The sequence below is a fragment of the Mycteria americana genome, chromosome 1, assembly GCF_035582795.1.
Source record: "Mycteria americana isolate JAX WOST 10 ecotype Jacksonville Zoo and Gardens chromosome 1, USCA_MyAme_1.0, whole genome shotgun sequence".
In the NCBI taxonomy this organism is placed as follows: domain Eukaryota; kingdom Metazoa; phylum Chordata; class Aves; order Ciconiiformes; family Ciconiidae; genus Mycteria; species Mycteria americana.
The window spans coordinates 23262200-23284113 of record NC_134365.1 but is presented as its reverse complement, the minus strand read 5'-3'; the positions used below and the strand labels follow the sequence as shown (position 1 = coordinate 23284113).

Below are 21914 nucleotides of genomic sequence, written 5' to 3'. Positions count from 1 at the left end.
ATTGGTCAACCCAATCTATATGACATGTTCATTTTAATTAAACAAACTTGTTACTTTTTAAACTCTGCTGCTATAATGAAATAGAAACAAAAAATTTTCTCTCCCTATGTCTCCTGGAAAGTGAAAGCATTGAAGCAGTTTGCAGTTAGCAGGCTGCTTTCTGATTGCTGCCTGCTGGCTGGGGGAAAATGGCCAGGCGATCCGTTTCTCTCTTTCTGCTCTTCTATGTCTGAGGGCTATTATACTGTCTGGTAATAGGGTTGCACTTCATTCGTAGCTAGGAATTAGTGATCTGAATGTTTAACATTGCTCTGTATTGCTATTCCTTATTAGAATGCAAGCAAAAATTTCCCCTGTGGCTCCGAACACTTGCCGTACCTTTTGGGAAGTAAGAACGGTGTTATAGAGAAGCCGGTACTACAAAAAGAAGGGATGAATCTCACGGCCGTCACTGTGGCTGTGGAGAACGGGCATACCGTGGCCTTTCTGGGAACATCAGATGGTAAAATTCTTAAGGTAACAAATCAGACTTAAAAGATGAACGTGTTTAAAAGGTTGTGAACTGTAGTGATAGCATACTTCCACTCTAAAAGTAAACAGGATTTATAAAATAGCATACCAGGAGAAAACTCTCTTGGAGCTTGGTATTTTTAATTTCGAAGAAAAAACACATTATTTCTGATGTACCTCAGCTATCCAATACACAGGTTGAATTAGCATCACCTGAATGACACTTTTCCCGAAGGATTAAATACCTACTGAGAGCCTTGTATAAATAGCCTTAGGTAATCTAACAGCTGTTCTAGCCTTATCTCTATTCAAGCCCATACTAGTTTAAGAGCAACTTTTCATTTTGTAGTCATTCTGGCCATTCAGTAAATAGAGATGGCAATACAAAGCCCAAGCTGGAGCTCTGCTAAGTTTTAACTGTGTGGTGTAGGGCTCAAGTGTTCGTGGTGTTAAAATCTCAAGACTGCAATGCCAAGCACCTTCTTTTGCTTGAAGGGGAGTGATGGCCATGTGCCACTACGTGGTTTGAAATTTGAAGCTGAAACTGTTGGTTACCATAAGGGAAGACAACAAATTTGAACACCTTCAAGTGCAAAGGCTCTGAGTTGAGAATTCTAGTTTTACAATGCTAAAATAAATCAGTATTTACAAAAAAAGATACAAATATTAGCTATTGTGAGCAGTGAGCTATTTCTTTTCATGACTTTTGTGCTTTGCTTGCTGCTTTTGATGCCATATACTTCAAATTGAAATGTTTTCCCTAATGTGAATTTGTGAACTTGAGTAAACACAGAATTTTCATTAATCATAGAAACATAGAACTAAGTAGGTTGGAAAAGACCTTTAAGATCATTGAGTCCAACCATAAACCTAACACTGCCAATTCCACCACTAAACCCTAAACCCTAGATGTAGCACCCTAAGTGCTACATCTGCACGCCTTTTAAATACTTCCAGGGATGGTGACTTCCACCACCTCTCTGGGCAGCCTTACCACCCTTTCAGTGAAGAAATTTTTCCTAATACCCAATCTAAACCTCCCCTGGCGCAACTTGAGGCCATTTCCTCTTGTCCTATTGCTTGTTACCTGGGAGAAGAGACCAACCCCCACCTCTCTACAACCTCCTTTCAGGTAGCTGTAGAGAGCAATAAGGTCACCCTTGAGCAATAAGGTCATCCTTTTCTCCAGGCTAAACAACCCCAGTTCACAGAATCACAGAATCACAGAATCACAGAATCATATAGGTTGGAAAAGACCTTTAAGATCATCGAGTCCAACCATAAACCTAACACTGCCAAAAACCACCACTACACCATGTCTCTAAGCACCTCATCCAAACGTCCTTTAAATACCTCCAGGGATGGCGACTCAACCACTTCCCTGGGCAGTCTGTTCCAATGCTTGATAACCCTCTCGGTGAAGAAAAATTTCCTAATATCCAGTCTAAACCTCCCCTGGCGCAACTTGAGGCCATTTCCTCTTGTCCTATCAAGCAGCTGAGTTCCCTCAGCTGCTCCTCATAAGACTTCTGCTCTAGACCCTTCACCAGCCTCGTTGCCCTTCTTTGGACACACACCAGCACCTCAAAGTCTTTCCTGTAGTGAGGGGTCCAAAAGTGAACACAGTATTCGAGGTGCGGCCTCACCAGTGCCGAGTACAGGGGGACAATCACTTCCCTAGTCCTGCTGGCCACAGTATTTCTGATACAAGCCAGGATGCTTTGGCCTTCTTGGCCACCTGGGCACACTGCTGGCTCATATCCAGCTGGCTGTTGACCAACACTCCCAGGTCCTTCTTTGCTGGGCAGCCTTCCAGCCACTGTTCCACTAGCCTGTAGCGTTGCATGGGGTTGTTGTGGCCCAAGTGCAGGACCTTGCACTTGGCCTTGTTGAACCTCATACAATTGGCCTCAGCCCATCAATCCAGCCTGTCCAGGTCCCTCTGCAGAGCCTTCCTCCCCTCAAGCAGATCAACACTCCCGCACAACTTGGTGTCATCTGCAAACTTACTGAGGGTGCACTCGATCCCCTCATCCAGATCATTGATAAAGATATTAAACAGGACTGGTCCCAAGACTGAGCCCTGGGGTACACCACTTGTGACCGACCGCCAGCTGGATTTAACTCCATTAACCACAACTCTTGGGGCCCGGCCATCCAGCCAGTTCTTTACCCAGTGAAGTGTAGGCCCGTCCAAGCCATGAGCAGCCAGTTTTTCCAGGAGAATGCTGTGGGAAACCGTGTCAAAGGCTTTACTGAAGTCTAGATAGACAACATCCCCAGCCTTTCACTCATCCACTAAGCAGGTTGCCTTGTCATAGAAGGAGATCAGGTTGGTCAAGCAGGACCTGCCTTTCATAAACCTGTGCTGGCTGGGCCTGATGACCTGGTTGTCCCGTACGTGCCATGTGATGGCACTCGAGATGATCTGCTCCATAACCTTCCCCAGCACCGAGGTCAGGCTGACAGGCCTGTAGTTCCCCGGATCCTCCTTCCAGCCCTTCCTGTAGATGGGCGTCACATTTGCTAACGTCCAGTCAACTGGGACCTCCCCGGTCATCCAGGACTGCTGATAAATGATTGAAAGTGGCTTGGTGAGCACTTCTGCCAGCTCCCTCAGTACCCTTGGGTGGATCCCACCTGGCCCCATAGACCTGTGTGTGTCTAAGTGCTGTAGCAGGCCACTAACCGTTTCCCCTTGGATTATGGGGGCTTCATTCTGCTCCCCGTCCCTGTCTTCCAGCTCAGGGGGCTGGGTACCCGGAGAACAACTGGTGTTATTATTAAAGACTGAGGCAAAGAAGGCATTAAGTACCTCAGCCTTTTCCTTATCCTTTGTCACTATGTTTCCCCACACATCTAATAAAGGATGGAGATTGTCCTTAGCCCTCCTTTTGCTGCTAATGTATTTATAGAAACATTTTTTGTTGTCTTTTATGGCAGTAGCCAGATATAATGATATTTGGGAAAAAAAAGCAACATTAATCACCTTTCTTTCTTCCATGAAATAGGTGTTCCTGTCATCCACTGCAACTGAGTACAGCTCTCTTACTATTGAACTAAACAAACCCATAAAGAATGACCTGGTCCTTGACCAAACCCAAGAAAATCTGTACGTGATGACCACAGACAAGGTAACATGTCCTGCTTGTGTTAAGGACTAGGTTCGCTTTCACTTTCTCTTCAGCTTTACCTGAGATTTGTATGTTTCTCAGTTGTTCCTGGAAGTCGCCCCATTTGGTGGGGTTCCCCTCCGTGTGTATGAAGACCTTTCTCAAGTCCAAGCTGATGGACTTGATTGTTGTGACTTGGAGAACTGTTATATCCTTGACACTTAGCGATTTGGGAATGGGAAGTGAGTTCACCTCTAAAGCTCTCTTACAGGGTCTGTGAGAAGGATGAAGTTGAGATTTTTGGCATCAGCACACCACAGGGTCAGGCAGCCCTAGCGCTTGGTGTGGTGTCCATGGGGTACCAGTGGATGCTCTAGCTGCCACCAGTCCTTTTAAAGAATACTTCAGGATTTAGGATGCTGGCGGCTGACATAATAGCATTTACACATCTGTTAAGCTGCCAGTAGTTTTTGTGGGTCTTGCTGTCAAAAACTAAGAACCAATCAAGAGAATTACAACTTTGGGAAACACTTTTGTTCGAGCTTCTGCTAGAACCAAGCAAGTGGAGCAGGAAAAGGTCAGACTTTGCTACGAAAGGCACAGGTAGTCTCTTCTAGGTTCTCCTTCTCTGTGCTGGCAGGTGAGGCACAATGGAGGTTTGTAAAGAAAGAAAGAAAAAAAAGCAAGTAGGTGACAAGAGGGATGTCAGATTTCTCCTTCACTTCCAGCTGTAACACTCTTCTGACACTTCTCCTTGTGGTGGCTGGAGCTGCCAGCCTCAAGCACGTGGTTCAGCAGCTCTCCAGGACGGGGAGGGTGACAGGCTGTGACCATCTGCAGCACTGACAGTGACACGGAATGGGGTGTGCGAAACGCTCGGGCAGCAGTAACACGGGGAGAATGAGGGGAGCTGTGAAAGGGGAGTGTTTGGGGAAAACAGCAGGAGAAGAATGTTCTTTGCTTTATAAAAGGATTCATATACATTCCTGCTGCAGGAATGTTATATTCTAGCTGAAGGTTTTCAGGCTAGAAGTCACATTGGAAAAAGTGCCAGATAAACGACTGATAAAGCATTTAATAATATGACAGTGTGTGAGAGAGGTTACTTCTTTTTTTTTTGGAGTAGTTGATACTTCTCATTTGGCTTCTGTTCAGATTTGGAACAGAACTCCAAACTTCAACGTTGTCCACAAAAGCCTGGGCAGCCTGGCACCCAGTTTGACAAGCTGGCACGTTGCTTAAAAGCCCTGAGGTCCCCACCAGGCTATGGCGTGAGCTGCTGAGCAGCATAAGGGGTGGCAGCAACCTTGAAGGAAGACAAGTTTTCTGCTGACAGTCTGCTTGAACTGGTAGAATTTAGGAAGGCCACAGACAAATTTTTCAGAGAAAATTAGCAAAAAAAAATAATTCCCTTTCTACAAAATGTTTAAATTTAGAAAACGGCAAACTTCCGCCAAAGAAAGGATTTCAGCTTAATCTTTTCCAAGTAGCTCTCGTAGACACTGCAGTTTCTGAGTAATGCGAATAATAGTTTTCTTTTATAAAACCTGTTCAGCTTAAATATGAATAACTAAAGTTGGGAGCTCTGTGATGGCATTACATTACTGTCATCTCCAGGAGTTAATTACAGTGAGCAGTCCCACCCACTTTTAGAAGCAGATAGACAGGAGGAGAATGGAGGCCTTCGGAGCTGGGGGAAATGAAGCGACGTAAGCGAGGGGAGAAGAATAAATGCTGAACATGCGCTTCTAGGTTAAGCACGGCTGGGATTTGCGGGAATAGAGAGATCAGAACCCTGGCCTGGGAGTTAAAATGGTTTAGGGTTATTTAAAATAAGGTAAACAATAAAGGGCAGGCTAGCTGTGCTGATAGGCATGCTTAATGCTAAGCCACCTGGCAGATGCAGCCTGCCTCAGCATTTGGAAATGAATTGCTTGGGCTCTGTAAGCACTTGAGCAAAGTGAAAGTGATGATGTGATGGGTGATAACTTGAAGCTGCCTTAAAAAGAAATCAGATCGAGAGAAATACAGGGAAGAACGATACAGAGGGTAAAAGCCATAGTGAGAAATAAGCTCTTGCTTTCCTGTTTCACTTCTCCTCCCCCTTCTCCTCCCAGCTTCTGCTGCTGTGTCAATAGCAGTGGGTGGCTTGGAGCAAATGCTTTCAAAAGTCAGCCCCCTCCTCCCCGCTCTGCTCCCAGAGCTTGGGCAGAGAGCAGGAGAAAGCCCTTGCAGATTCTTGGAACTTGGAAAGCAGCGTACCACCCCTGCCATGCTCACACTGGTCCGTGACAAGTGAACATCACTGGTAGGATCCCAGATGCCTCATGGTACATACCATTTTGGGAGGAAAGCAGAAGCCTGTGGCAGTCACTTACCACGATCACTAGCTTGTTTGCTTGTTTTAGCTTTTAACATGCTCTTTGATTAAGAGTGCCAATTAGAAAATCTCTAAAATTAGTTTCTCTGCATTTTGAAGCTGGCTGTAAACGGAGCAGCTATTTTTTTTTTTTTGTAAATCCATTAAGTTTACATAAAACTTGCAGAGACGGCAATCTCTGGGGCTCGTTTCTGCCTGCCAGAATTATGAAATAAATACTTTGTCATAAAAAAGCCATTCACTGGATATTAAATTACTCAGGGGTACCAGTTAGTGAAACAGAGTGCCAGTAACTCAGCTCCAGTTAGGTAAGAATCTGTGGAAGAAAAGAATGCTGAAAGGGTAAACCTCTGTATTAATAAATGCAAGAAAACTACCCAATGTTGACATTTTCCTTACATGAGTCAGACTGAACTCTCCAAATGTGAAAGAAAAGGCCAAACTCAGGCTTTCAAAGTAGCTTTGTAATTGTCAGTTGTTTTAAATGAGAGGATAAGGTAGAAAAAAGAAAGCTTACATTTCAGAGTTACTGTTGCTAGAATTTTGTGCTCTTTAAAAGTAAAACAGTCATCGACAGGAAGGTGTATGTCCCGTTCTCCTCTTGCATCATTTCAGCAGCATAACTAAAAGGGATGGTTGTGTGCTGGCTCCTTTTTCTGTGCACCAAAGAAAGATAAAACTGTTTATTCTCAGCACCAAAGGAAATCAAAACCAGAAGCCATATATTTACTGGGGGATTGAGACATGAGAACTGATGATGCTCTTTTCCCTGCTGCTTCCTGTCATAATTATTTCCATTTTCTTTCGTGAATGTATTGCATGGTGGAGGGTTATGCGTGGAGAAGTGCAGTAACCTGAAGTGCCTTGGCTCTCTCACTCCTGCAAACTTTCTGCGATGCCTTCTGGCTAAAAGTGCCACTGACAGTCACGTTTCTAAACGATTTCACCTCCATGCTAGCGATATGTAGAGGAGGATATGCTGTTTAAAAAAATGATCGAGCCAGTACCAAGTTAGCCTTTTGAAAGTATCTGTCCAGCAGTAGCTGTTTCTTGAATTCGGAGAGCAGTTCATGCAGTTGCTGTTCTGCAGTGGCTGCTGTAATGCGGATTTCCAGAAGTAACGTAACTGGAGGGACTGAAAAGCTCAATTTCTGGAGACTTGCTCATGATTCTTGATTATAACACTGTCCTACCTTACTGTGGAGAGAGATTAGAGAATATTGGAGAGAAAAAGAGCAGGAAAAGTGTGTAAATTTGGACTTTGTTAAGGGGGGATAACCACACTCTGGTTTTGTATGGATTTTTTAAAAATCAAACTGAGCTCTGATCATAATAATACAGGGTGAAGTATTCTGCTGCCACAGGCAACGGTGCTGTGCAATCCTGTCTAGAAATGTTCCCATCTCCTTGTGCCTTCTTCAGATCCCTTATGATTTGCCTTACTTTTGGTTCTCCAGGTGCATCGGCTACCTGTGCAGGACTGCCACAAATATTCGGACTGTGAGAAGTGTACTCAAGCGAGGGATCCGTACTGTGGCTGGTGCGTGAGAGAGGGCAGGTGAGTGCTGCCAGTGTTTTCTCAGGTGCAGGCAGTGGAATAGCTCAAATTTTGACGCATGCTGTGGGTTACTGCTCAGCGCAGCGATCCCAGCTTTTTGTATTCAGCCTTATGCTCCTGATAGTGATTTAATTTTATCACACAGACATTGATATCAATCTTCTGTGCACACAGATAAGTCCCCATTGACTTCTGCAGATTTGATTAGTTTGGGAAAATGTATACTTTTCTGCTGGTACTGAAAATCAGTATATATCTTTTAACTGCATGTATTATCACTCTCTGAACTGTACAGTCAAATGTTCTCCCAAAAATTAAGAGTGCTCCCTATCTAAAATTCAGAAAATATAGCAGATATTTTAAGTAGAGCAGGAAAGTGTAAAACAGAGCATAAAAGAAAAAACCGTTCATGTCTGAAATAAAGTATGTAGCTCAAATGCTGTTTTTATGTAAAAGTCATCTGTCAAGACAGATAGCTACACTGAACCCTCACCTAACTGTAGGAGAGCAGAAAGTGGCACTTGGCTGACTATCTGCAGAGGTTAACTGAATTAATATTCAAACACATATAAACTAGGACAGCACTGAACAGCTCTGGAATGTCTCTTCTTTGCATTCTTCATTGATTGGAGTGGCGAGAGGGAAGAGTGGTCCTGCAGCTCTCTCTTTGACTACTAAGTTAATTAACCCCTTGGCATGAGTGGTTGGGAATTCGTGATTCTAAGTACTTGCTGTTGGAACAAAGGGGCTATTTAATTATAGCATGCAGATGAATTTCAGGCTTCTAGCTTCCTGTCTGAAAATGTGAACTATCACATTAAGTTACCTATCAGCTTGATGTGTAGCATAATATGGAGCACTGCAGAGAAACTTATGCGGTACATGCAGGTTTATGTAATATACTGTAACTCTTCCAACCCAGCAGCCTGGGTTTCAGCTGCTGTGGATGAAACCTGGGGACTTGGAATATACACCTTGAACTCCTCCTGGGCTGCTGGGAGTTGAATGCCATGTCATATATCATACAAAAGGCAATTTTCCCTAGATTTCCCTTCAGGTTTCTGATATGACCACTGACCTCAATACCTCAAAGTATTAATGGTCTCTGAGAAGAGGCAAACATGAATTTTTGCATTTGCTAGTATTTATTTCCAATGAGGGGAAAAAAGTGTTTAATTTCTAATGTTTTTCTCATCTGCAGCAAGTTGTGTCTCATCATCACACACAGCACTTAATAGTGTGTTTAGGGATACGTTATATGAATGTAGACTCTGTATGTAAATGATATCTTTAAGGGTAGGGTTGACAGAACTGTGCAGCAACTGCACTGTGTTAAAGCCCCTGATGAGTTAATAGTCTTCTGCTACAGCAGCCAGAGATCCTACAGCATTTTCTCCTAAACTTTGCACAGAATGGAAAGAATACGCATGAGACTGTCCCCACACACACTTCAACAAGCTTTTGTAGCCACATATGCAGCTTCCGCACTGCAGCATCTCTTCTTTCTGTCCTTCTTGTATGTGAGCTGGGAAAATCTCCCAATATTTTTGGTGAGGCTGCACAACTGCTGTTGTCTTTCCATAATAGTAATGGTGCCCTGGCAGAGAAAGGTCTTAAATAGTGGCAGGAGTTAATGAAAACATTCACTACGAAAGTAACATTTCTAGTGCTATGGTTTCACAGGAGTTCTCCCCAAGACTCTGTGCCCCTAGCAATACTCCTTTATTGCGTTTGTACTCTCATGCTTCACGTGTTTTTTTACTGGCAACACATAGCTGTCTGCCACTTGACCTGCAGAAAAACTAGACTGTGCCCACTCATTCGGGAGTTTGTTATATATTACCATGAAGATTAATCAGCCTGGTTTCAGATGATAAGGCAATGGCTCCATTGCCTGATGGCTCCTGTGCTAAATATTATTCCCTCTGTATGGGTTTGGGTTGTCTAATCCAAGGTGGTGTCCAAACTATTATAGGTATATGTTTCCCCACTTGCTTTTGACATCTCAAACCATCAATACTTAGTCCTCCATTTATTTTATTAAAAGTTCTTTATTAGCAACCTGAATAGTCAATATTAAAGCAAATTCCCAGTCATCTTGTGTTGTAATTTCAGTCTCTAATCCTGAAATTGTTGCATAGTTCAGAGAAAGCAGAGTCCAGCTATAATATTGCTTTGCTCTGGTTTTTGTTCCTGTTTTGTCAGGTGCACAAAGAAGGCAGACTGTGGAACAGCTGATAAGGAGAACCACTGGCTGTGGAGTCCAAGTGGCACATGCATGACTATCATTAGTGCAAACCCTCTAAATATGAGTCGCAGAGCCCCTGCAAAGGTATGACAAGAAAGTGCTTTCCCTGCATTTTCTTAAAGCCCATTGATGTGACTACCAAGAAGATGACTATCTGCGTTTCTTTATGCGCAGTGGTGACTTAGGAATAGGATAATGTTTTGAGTATCTCAGTCTCTGGCGTTTCTCACAGTGCTCTTTCTTGCCTGCTGTTTTTGCAGGTTGCAGTTCATGTTTTCTTCTAAGAAATGCTCTTTTTTACCTTCTCTGTAAACCAAAATGAGGCACTAGTGTGGATGATAAAGCACTTAAACTTAGCTGAATATTATGAAAGTGTGGTACAATGTTGTATAACCTATAAAAAATAATTGATAGCGGAGATTTCATGCTGCCCTTTCAGCTTACTTGAGCATAAACTTAAGTAAGCAGCAAAGCCATAAGCTGTTGCTTTAAAATCAGCAGTGGATTTGCCTACACAGCGAAGTCTGGGTACATGGAGAAGGTAAATTCAGCATGCAAAATTACTTTGTGGCAACAAAAGTGAGTGTTCAGAGTGTGACCAGGGTGTCATAGCTTGTTCTAACTCCAAATGGAGCATGCCAGTGCAGACTGAGGGCTTCCTGGGGGTGTTTAGCAAGGAAAATCAGTAAAATGGCTTTTAATCCCTCTTAATCAGCAAGAAAGAGACTTTAATTCAAGTCAGTTTAATTCCATTCCTAAATGATGTAAACAGCATTGTGTTAAGGCCATTTCTGTGTTGAATAAAAACATTAGAAAATCCACACCTTCTCTCAGTTCAGATCTTGTCAACTTGTGTTGACAAGTCTCTAGTGTGTCACATCAGCATCTGAGGCCAAAATGTCTAAAAACCAACACCAAACCCAACTTCAAATGAGCGTTTACATGCTGCCTGTACCATCGCTAATGCCGCTGTCTCCTCATGATTCCTTTACTTACCAAAAAACATTGTAGCTCATAACATAGTGGACCAGTTTCAGTGTGAAAGGGATGATAGCAATACAAAATGGAAAAAGTTAAACTGTATAATTAACACACCTGAAGCATTAAATCAAGGACAGCATCCAAAATTTCATTTCAATTTCTTCCTCTTTCCTTACTAAGTTTTCCCTTTTTATTTTGCTTTTAGTTTCTCACATGCACTCTGTATTGATAATTTCCTCGAGGAGGTTAAGATCTCACCATCACTCTTTCAGAAATCCTTTTTCAGCAGTAATGATAGATCTCAGTGGGTTTCTTTCCTGTACATTGAGTCTTGAGGAAGCCACTTTTCTGTTCAGCTCTTTCAAACTCCAGCTTTTCCAGCCCATCCAGCCTTGGTTTCATTATTCACTAGTAACACCTAAGGTTAATGTAATTTTAATTAAGTTCGTCAGGATTTAAGTGTTAACCACTCTGTTTACTGTTGCTAAACTGGATGCTGAGGACAAGAACAAAAGGCTTTGGATGTGTCTGTACAGACATTTTTGTTCTGATCTAATGCATTGACAGGACAAGAGAGTTTTGTACCAGTCTAATTCAACATAGACCCAGCCTTGAAAAATTTGTAGAGGTATTAGAAGAAAAGATTAGCAGATGGCAAGAAATAAAAATTGAAAAGGAGAACCATCTTCTGTGATACTAGCCAAAATATCACTGCTAGCCAAAAAAAAAAGAGCAGCTGAAATGCTGTGGCCGTAAATCTTACTGGGTCTTGGTTCACTTCTTTCAAATATTTTACCCTTTTAAAATTTTGTTTCCAGGTGGAACTGACTGTATTGCCAACTTTGACTGAGAGTGACCAGGTTTTGTGTACATTTGGCGAAAAAACCCATGCTGCTCAATTAAAAGAAGGGGTTATTATCTGTGATCCACCTGATACAATTCCACCAACACCAAAAGGTCAAGGTAAAGAAATATTGCTACCCTCCATGTATAATAAGAGGAAAGAACATAGCCTGCTGCTTCTAATGTGATGCTCTTATATGAGCTGCATACAAGTTTTTTTTCCTCTTCCAGTCCCTTTCCCCAAATAGTCTATTGCTAACCTTTGTCCGTTCAAACATTTGAAAAAAAAAATGTTTGCTCAAACTTTTTCCATTGCTGTATTTACAAGCTGTAGCATTCCCAGTGTTTCTACCAGGAACCTGAAACAGGAGTTTGGCAGAGGCGTAGACACGGAGCCAGAGAGGTGCTGTTCTGTGTCCCACACAAAAAAAACCCAGCTTCTCTAATCTTACCCTAATCACTCCGAGTTGTGGGGCCACAAGAGCTGCATATGCGCTTCAAATGTGAAGTATTTCATCTCGGGTATCTTAGTTTTGCTCTAGTCAGCTGTAGTTCAGTGGCTTGTTTTCTGGTCCATGTCACAAGGCTGCCCTTTCTCTCATAAAGCCTTCTGCCTCTTCTACTACGTGCCCTCCAGCTTCTGCAATAGTAAGTCCAGTGGAAAAATATGTGATCGTATAATTAAAGGCTGTATCATTGTTCTGAACCGTTGATTATATTCTTAAGGTCTGTTGCCAACCATAATTCTTGTGCTATTTCCTAGATAGTGCTTTATTCATGCTTTAAGTTCATACATCTTGATGCATAAACACATGGAATAAAACTAGTTACACAGCACTGTTTATTATGTATCAAGTTTTAAAAAAAAAGGAAAAACAAACAAAAAAATACGTGCTCTTGCAGCTTGCAGAGGTACCCCTGAGGATAACCCTTTTATATGTATCACAAGAGCCATGAACTGTCAGAGCAGTACTTGGAAGCACTTTTTAAGTTAAGTTTCAATTCTCTTAAGGCTGAAACGGGTCAAAATCCAGTTTTAGTTGCAGGAAGAGTAATGATGTTAAAATCTCACTCTTAAGTTTTAAACTAGCTGGGGTGTGTCACGATATCAGATTATGCTAAGTGTTAAAGCAGCACTCTGTTATTTAGGGCCAATTCACATTCCCTAAATATTTTGTAAAGCAGGACATAAAGTGACCAGGTTGATAAACATGACATCTTGATGTCTTCCAGCATAAAATGTGAGACTAGAAGCCTGTCAGGGATGGCACTAGAGTAATCAAGTCACCTAGAAATAATATGCCTCTCTGAGTTGGTTGGACAGGGATCCATCTGAAAGGATGTTCAAAAGTAATGGAAGGGTGCTGAGAAGCTTGGCAGACATTTCAGCAGAAGGCAGATGGTTATGAACACAGGCAGTGGTTCCTGGCGGCATGTGACAAAAAGTCCTGAGCCATCCACTTACTGTTAAGAAACCCTATTGAGTTTGGAAAAGTCTGGATTACTTTAGTTGTGGTTGGTTCCAAAGGGAATAGGACATTTCTAGAGAGGAAGGATGCTTTTTTGCAGTCCCATTGTTAGGAAATCCCCTGGCATTCCTACCAGCCTGAAATATTCAAGGGGACCCGGTGCAGGCAAAGGTGACTTCCAGCCAAGCAGCTTCTTCGAAGAACCTGTTCAAGGAAAGCAGAGTTTGAAATTGCCCAATAGCTTGTGAAATAGCTTGTTATAAGGGCTTAATGATTTCTGCAAAAAGGTATTTCAAACAGCTTCACTGAGGAAAGCACCCTTTTCTGAAGATAAATTTTCCACTCTTAGTTCAGTAATGATCCAGACAAGAGGTACATTTGTGGAGAAATCATGTACGGCAAGCTGAAGATCACAAACGCCTGTGGTAACTTAGCATTGCAGGCACTGTTGGGCATTAACCATAAAGATCACTTGCTTTAATTCACATGACAATGACAGTTTTAATTCACAGATGAAACAAGTAATTTTACATGCAGACATATTCATATTTAAGAAAATGTTTTATTTAAAATTAGTGTTCTCATGCCAGTTTTCATCTGTCTTCAATTATCTCCTTATTCAGTTTTCCTTATTATTCTAGATTCTTTAAAATTCTAGCATGATGATAGCACCACTGAGAAACACTTCTGAAAAACAAAGCTATTCTATAATTTTGCTTCTGCCTTTTATCCCATCTCTGCTTTTCTTCTGACAACCATGTGCTGAAAAATTTGCAAAGCTTAAAAAGACAAAACAGAGCTTATAGATCTGACATATAACAGGTCATGAGATCCCAAGTGTCAACAGTATAGTTAAATATGTTCTTATGTCCTGTAAAATAATAAAAGTATTATCATTGTATCATTCAGCTCAAGAGCTGAAGAATTCAACAACCACTTAGATATTTTTTTTCTTTTGTGATAGATCATGTTTCAGTTCCACTTCGGTTAACCTTTGTAAAGAACAACATATTTTTTGCGTCACATACTTACCCTTTTTATGACTGTGAAGAAGCAATGAATCTTCTTGAAAATCAACCGTAAGTATTTCAGCTTCTTAACTTAGGTGTTTAGATCCTGTAGCATGGTGTTTCAGGTAACTGGCAGCTGAGTTACTCAATCATTTCACAATTAAGCCTTTGGCACTCTCAAAATTTGCTGGTGTCCAAATCCTTTTTCTTACATTTTAATGGAGTTGAAAAATAGTTAAAGGGCACCAGGTGAGCCAGTAACATAAACCACGTGGAATGGGAATATTCATGGCACGTATAATTAAAGGCCAGTTCATTGGATTGCCATTGCAGGTGAGCTCTGTGGACATCTGCTTACCTACTTGTTCCCTCAAATGTTAGATTGGTGCTTTGGTTGCAGTGCATTCAAACAGGATGATCAAAGCTGACTCTGCCCCCATCATCTGCCCTGCTCGAGATGTTGCTGCCCCGGGGCAGGCACAGCCAACCCAAACCCCACTTTGTTCCATCTTATGTATGAAGGTTGATCAAGATCATTTCCAGGCCTCTCAGACTTGATCTCAGAGTTTGTGCAAGATGCTGTGGATTTCTGATCCTTGTTCAAATATTTAAGGGAGAAAATAGCTTTTGGTGGTTCTTGAACTGTTCTTACTATCAAGTTTTCGGCTTAATATAGTAAGGACACTGTAACAGATTGATCTACCCTCCATGAATAAAGATGGAATTTCATTTACTTTTTTTATCAATGGGGGAAAAAGCTTGACAGTTTGTCATGACTATCATGTTATATTTGTAGATGCTATTCCTGTGCAAGCAATAGATGGAATTGCCAGTGGGACTGGAAGAGTCATATCTGTAACGAGTCCTCTTCTTCAATACAAGATGTGATTAAACAAAACATGGTAATGTTTAAAAATAAGGTTATTAGGTTTTTATTAGAACACTTCAATATTTTCTTTGCTTTTTCTCTCATATCCGTTGGTTGAATTAGGGATTTAAAAATTATTCTAAAGTTAACTCCAGAAGTGTAAGATTTTTTTTTTTTTTTTTAGTGACAGTGCGGGGGTGGGAATTTAAGGGTGTGATTGAGGAGGGGCAGTGAGACTGAATAACTCCTGAAAGCGTATTTTTGTTCCTTTTACTATTTTGCTTCAATGGGAGGAACAAGATTTCAAGGCTGGGAAAGATAATCACCCACAGCTTTGACATATGCTGCAGTCATTTTTAGCATGTCTAATTTGAAAGGGTGTAATCAAATCTGTCACTGTATTTTAAGCATGAAGTTCTTCAGAACAATCATTACATTGTCCGAAGGCCATCGGAGCTTGTTGCGATAAGACTTTTATTTGGAATAACGTATAAAATGTTTCTCTCCCCAGGAAGAAGAATGCCCGCAGTTTCTAAACCCTAACCCTCCAATAATACCTATGGAGTACCGAACAACGGTGTATTTTGAGGGAAGACATCTAGCGCATTATCGGGTAAGCAGATTAATTCAAAGCTAGCTGTCATTTGAATTCCACTTAAACTGCAGCCACACCCCTAGACTAAAGCATTAGTTTGTGTTCCTTGGAGATCCTGCTCGTAATTGTTTTTAGAGAAGGAAAAGAGCTACACATTCAAGTTTGATATAATATTGGTTACTGTGGTAGAGTCATCACCAAGACAGAATCAGAGCTGGACAAAATATTTTAACTACTAGATGTGGGGGTTTTTTTTAAAGAATGTAAGTTGGACCTACTGAAACACTTGACAATTATTTTTCACCTAATGAAATGAGAGGAGATTTAGGAATTGTGAATGTTTCATATCTTTTTTCTAATTAAATACTTGCCTTTTTTTTGTTCTAGAATGACATCACTCTGTGTGTTTAATTCAGTTTTCACTTTTCAAACAAAAAAAAGCACTCAGAAATTAAATGTTTCTTAGTTTGGATAAAATAATCTTTTGCTCTTTTTTTGTGTGTGTGTGATCATCAAACCAGAAGATCGGGTATTTTCTCAGCTATAGCAAAGGCTTCTCCCAGAAAATAACCAGAAAGTAACCAGAAAGTAAATTGCAAAGATTCTAAGAAGCCAGAGTTTTCCTCCAATATTTAATTGTTTTATAACCTAGACAATGCATAAAATGTTATTGTTAGTTCGATAAAAACGAACCTTAAAAAACACTTCTTAGTTTTTAGTTTTGTTCTTAGTTTCTATTGTTTGTTTCTGTGTTGTCTTTGTGTAAATGCGAATTGATGATAGATACACTGGAGACTGTATTGATTGCTTTAACTATCAGCCATCTATCAAGGGAAAGAAGGCTCTTGTTTTCTGAGGGCTTTTTTTTTTTCTTTTGCCAAATTGAAGTACTGTATAGCTTACAAAGTCCTTCTATCACCTCTGTTATGCCTGCCAAGGGATGGAAAAGGGTAAACAGGTCTGGAGAGTAACAGTGTAAGAAGGATATTCAGAGAAGGGGGAAAAGCAACCCATAAGCACTACAATCATACAAAGACCGTGCTGTGTATCACTACACTATACGTATATCAAGACCATGCTATACAAACATATGTTCAAAAAGAAACATTTTTGCTTGAAGACCTTAAAATATATGTAAACAAAGAAAAGCAATTTGGTGAATTTGATCTGTTCTCCGAGGTGCCAGGACTGGTCCCTGGTAGGATGTCTGGCTGTGTGCAAGATGTGGACACAATACTTGACCTAAAGGCCGCAGCTCTCTTTGCTAAAAATGGAAAAGTATTCCAGAGAATTTACTCACATTTCTTTTGTCTAGCATTGTGAAGAGCTGGTTTTCTGCACAAGAGGAAAATCTTTCCCTGCGCCTTGATATAAGTGGAAGAGCTCATTCTCTCTCGAGAACAAATTCAGGGCAGATGCATAATCTAGCTGTGCTGAATTTGACTTCTAGAGGACCCTTTTCCTCCAAGGAGGAGAAACAGCAGCAGGAACCCAAAAACTCCTTCATCTAGTTTATCATTCCATGAATAAGCACCTTAATCTTTCTGAACTACTAGTAGGGAAAAGGGAATGAAAATGCTTCTGCCCTTTTTGGTTTTTTCTTCGAGGTATCAATTACATTTAACAAAGGCAGACACACCCTGTGGATTGAATGCTTTGTCATGGGTAGCAGTGTTTAACAGTTTGCCTACAGACCAGACCTAGTATGCATTTATTTAACTTGGAACTGGGAAGGCTTACATGGAATTCAAGTCTCTGTAAGAAGTAAGATGAATGCATAGGCCCTAGGATGGAAAGGTGCTGGAGAGCAATGAGTGTCAAATGATGTCAGAATAATTTTTCCTAGGTGAGAGCCATGTGGGAACATCATCTCTGTCATGGGAGTAGCCCCATATATCCTGGTATAGACATGCATTTTTAAGCCAAAATAATAATGCCTTCAGTGCCAGGACTTGAATAGGCACACACAGTAACTACAGCTGTATACACAAACCTCTAAGTATATGTGAAAACAGACAAATAAGGCATGAAACAGTTGTAATCGTACAGGCACTCATGCCTGTGGGGTCATGCTATCTGAAGCAATAACTTTGGTTACTGAAAGTTCATTTGAGTAAGGGCATAACTTAGACTCAGCCTTTGGTAAACATCTCATGGAGGGCAGGGTGGCTCAGGAGAAGCCATGGATGGATATTTTGTAGGGGTTGGCCTGCAGCCCAAAGGCAAAATAGCACGTGGCTTCTCATGTGGAATGATTTTGCCACAGGGTATGCTGGGCATTACAGTGTGTTTGGAGGTAGCAGTCATGCAGCTATGAGCACATTTAAGGTCTTTATTGATTAGAACATTGGTATATATCCATTTTCCTCCTATTTTCCTTGCCTAAATTCTTGCTTAGAAAAAGTTGATCAGCAAGAATGAAGGTTCTGTTGTCACTTTGAACTACTAGCTCTACTATCCTGGTTTAATCTGTGCTTTGCTTTAAAGGGTGATACACAACCTATCTAATCATGGGTGACTAAGTGCACTAGCCAATATCATGCATATAAACACCCCTGTTTCTAGATGGAGATTAGCAGTGAAGGTTTGGGCTTATCCAGTCAGCAGGAGATGTGGACGGCTTCTAAAACTGCTATTGCAGAACTGAGGATGGAAGAATAAGCTCACAGTTTTTGTATGTGCCTCAACTTGTGAACACTTACACTACAGTGAATAAATCTCCTCATGAGGGCTTCTGCTGGAGGGAGATAGACTAAAAGAGGAGAAGCTGTTGGCTGTTTTTCTGCCCCTCCTTCCTCTGAAAGAATTTCAGTAGGAAGGAGAAGTAAATCCAAGCTGTTGTCGTTCTCTTGGGAATAGCCTCATCAAGGGCAAGCAGGTGAGAGGAAAGTTTAGTACTGATCAGTCATATTGCACGCAACGTCTGAGAGGCATTCTCCAGCTGAGTCCTTGAAAGATTGGCACGGTAGAAGAGACAGATGTACCAGCATCAAGATAAGCTTATTAGCCCTCCAAAGATTTTCGTTAAAAGTAATTTCCCATTTGGATTTGTCTTTGTCATGTGTGTCTGATGTGTAACCGACTTCCCAGTGTTTGCTACATGTCTCTTCTTGCACCCAGACTGCTGAACGTGAGCTCTGTGGCCTTCTGCTCGAGAGCCTGGTATAGCAACTCCTGATTTCAGTTCGCTCCAGGTGGCAGCTGTCACGCACACCGAAGCTCCCCTCCTCTCCCAGCGCCTTCTGTTAGGCGTGTGGGAAAGCCTTACACAGCAGCAGCAGAATTTGAACACTTTTGAAAACTACATGATATATTGAAATGTAGAGTAGGGAAAGCGAGGCAGTGTTCCTCAAAAAAGAGATTTGTAAGGTGGTTTAAAACTTGGAGTATGTAGATGTTTTCTGGAAAGCAGAATGGGCTGTAAAACTTTTAGAAGAGGCTTTTCAGAGCTCAGTCAGTAGCTTATTTTCTATATGCAGCTTCTGAGAAGGAAGAAGTAAAAGGTCTGTTCCCCTCTATAACATAAACCTGCCAGAGACTGGAGTCAGGCCCTTTACGTGGTTACAGCGTGTGCTCCTCCTCAGCCCCAAACCTTGGTGGGCTCTTGTGTCTGCTACTGAACCTGTCACAGTGAAGGTGCAGTAGGAAAGGTTTCCACTGCACTAATTAGATAAATCTAGTGGCCTGTGAGTTACCAGTGATTCCAGCAGAAGTAGCTACAAATGAATAGGATAAGATCCTCATACACAAGGCTTAGATGACAGCAGGAGACAACTTACTAACCCTTGGAGCAGGAAAGAGGAATCAAGTAACCATTATTTTTTTGCCATGTACTCCAAGACTTAAGCGGTTCTGGACAAAAGCAGGTACTAGTTCTTTACATCCACAGAAGGCATCAAAGCGAAGTTCTCATGAAGTTTCAACAAGGCCAAGTTCAAGGTCCTGCACCTGGGTTGGAGCAATCCCCCATATCAATACAGGCTGGGGGATGAAAGGATTGAGAGTAACCCTGTGGAGAAGGACTTGGGGAGACTGGTGGATGAAAACTTAGATGTGGGCCCGCAATGTGCACTTGCAGCCCAGAAAGCCAATTGTATCTGGGGCTGCATAAAAATAAGCATGGCCAGCAGGTTGAGAGAGGTGATTCTCCCCCTCTACTCTGCTCTGGTGAGACCCCACCTGGGGTACTGCGTCCAGCTCTGGAGTCCTCAGCACAGGAAAGACATGGACCTGTTGGAGCAGGTCCAGAGGAGGACCACAAAAATGCTCAGAGGGATGGAACACCTCTCCTATGGGGACAGGCTGAGAGAGTTGGGGTTGTTCAGCCTGGAGAAGAGAAGGCTCTGGGGACACCTTTTTGCGGCCTTTCAATATATAAAGGGGGCTTGTAAGAAAGATGGAGAGAGACTTTACCAAGGCCTGTATTGACAGGACAAGGGACAAAGGTTTTAAACTGAAGGAGGGTATGTTTAGATTGGATATAAGGAAGAAATTCTTTACGATGAGAGTGGTGAGACACTGGAACAGGTTGCCCAGAGAAGTTGTGGCTGCTCCATCATTGGAAGTGTTCAAGGTCAGGTTGGATGGGGCTTTGAGCAACCTGATCTAGGGAAAGATGTCCCTGCCCGTGTCAGGGGGGTTGGACTAGATGATGTTTGAAGGTCCCTTCCAACCCAAGGTATTCTGTGATTCTAAAAATGTGAAGGTGGTCTTGTCCCTGGGGAGCCTCAGTGGGCTCTGATTTCATAAGTCGTTACCAACAATACTGCCTGAAAATATCTTTGCTACTTATTTCTTTCTCTGGTTCTTCTGGCAAAGCTGTTTGTGCAGCTGTGCTATGGGCCAGAACAGGAGATTGACCCAGCACAGAAACAGTGTCGAGGGGTGATGTGTTTGGTTTTTAGCCAGCTCAGTTCCTCAGCTGAATCAGAGAAAAACTGAGCTGAGAGTTTTGCCAGTGCAGTGCAGGTCAGTATGTGCTGCAGCCTAAAGGCAGGAAAGAATGGATTTAGGGCTTAGGGAGAAGAGAGTGGGAAGAAGGTGTCTAGGAGGCAGGAATACCCTTAAGCTGGTGCTGCTATCAAAGCCTGTCCTGTGAAAACACAGCTGAAGTCGTGGTGAGGCAGGAGAAACAAAGCCAGCAAGGTCTGAGGGATGTTCATTCCATTTTTTCTTGTAATTCTTGCATTCCTGCTCTGCCCAGGAACCCTACAGAGAAAACCTTAAAGGGCAGAACTCACACAGCTCTGTTAATAACACATCTGATGTGTGAAGCCATCCAGTATTCACATCTCTTGGCTTTTTCTTACTGTTCCCTGAAACAGAGTGCTAGGTATGTTCTTGCTTTATTTGTACTGCTCTAGTGCTTCCACCTTTAACGAATGTTGGGAGGGTGCAGCAAAGCAGCAGATTGCACTGGCTCAGTGTTTAACTAGCTTTGTTTTCAGGAGATGACTTTAACTGGTTAGCCTTCTCCATTTGGTCTTACTACTGCCAGAGCTGGACAGGATATTGCCTGGTGATATTTTATTACGCTTGGTGATGCTGTACAAATTTTAAGCTGAGCTTTTCTCTTCCATAGGATAAAAAGTTTGTGGTTAAGAACAAGCAATTTGAATTCGAAGCTCCTGTTGATGAATTAGATGAAGGAAAATTTTCATTCGTGAGTAAAGAGGTAAGTGCAAAAATATGATTCACCTACCAAATATATTAAGTTCTTAAAGTCCCAGTGTCCACATGTGTCCAGAAATATAGGTGTAATATTGGTTTCCCTCAGAGAAGAAAGTCACCTCTGATGGAGATTCTCCTTTGGCAGTAGCAGTCAAAGGCAGCAGCTTTGGCTCAGAGCTCCTGGGGTCTCCCCTCAAAGCCTTCGATCTTTCTCCTTGATTTCTCTATTTACGCAATCCATGGATTCATTGAACTGTCCCTGGAGGAATTCAGGACCATTCCTCTTTTATTCTTTGCTTTTTATGCAATCTGGTGAAATCATTGAGGATAGAAGATGAGAATTTCAGAGCTCTCCCTCTCCAGTTCATTATCTTTCCCATTGTACATCTGTAAAAATGGGAATGGTAACAGTATGTTGTTGTTTGGCAACTTACTAGCTATGCTTCTTTCACTCTGGTTTATTTTACAGAGAAAGGAAATAATATTCAAAAAATTAGTCTATTTACCAAGCTCAAAGTTGGACTCACAAACATTATGCTGACTTTAACCTTTATGTCTTATAAGCTTACTAACAAAGTAGTTTTGAGAACTAATTAGCATTTTATGCAGCATTTGAGCCTAGCACAAAGCATTTGCTTTAGAAAGCCATTGTATTTTTCTTTGCTCTTT

At 41.8% G+C, this 21914-nt stretch overlaps 1 protein-coding gene across 2 annotated transcripts in view; it reads left to right on the top strand.

Moving 5' to 3' along the window:
- The window catches only part of PLXNB2 (plexin B2), a 119963-nt gene that overhangs the window by 40061 nt on the left and 57988 nt on the right, over positions 1–21914 (top strand). For both annotated transcript variants that reach the window (XM_075492952.1, XM_075492961.1), the window contains 9 exons: positions 334–516; positions 3522–3644; positions 7461–7561; positions 9767–9893; positions 11609–11753; positions 14067–14181; positions 14909–15014; positions 15492–15593; positions 21157–21249. In XM_075492952.1, the coding sequence (XP_075349067.1) occupies positions 334–516; positions 3522–3644; positions 7461–7561; positions 9767–9893; positions 11609–11753; positions 14067–14181; positions 14909–15014; positions 15492–15593; positions 21157–21249 (1095 nt within the window). The remainder of the gene's footprint in view (positions 1–333; positions 517–3521; positions 3645–7460; positions 7562–9766; positions 9894–11608; positions 11754–14066; positions 14182–14908; positions 15015–15491; positions 15594–21156; positions 21250–21914) is intronic.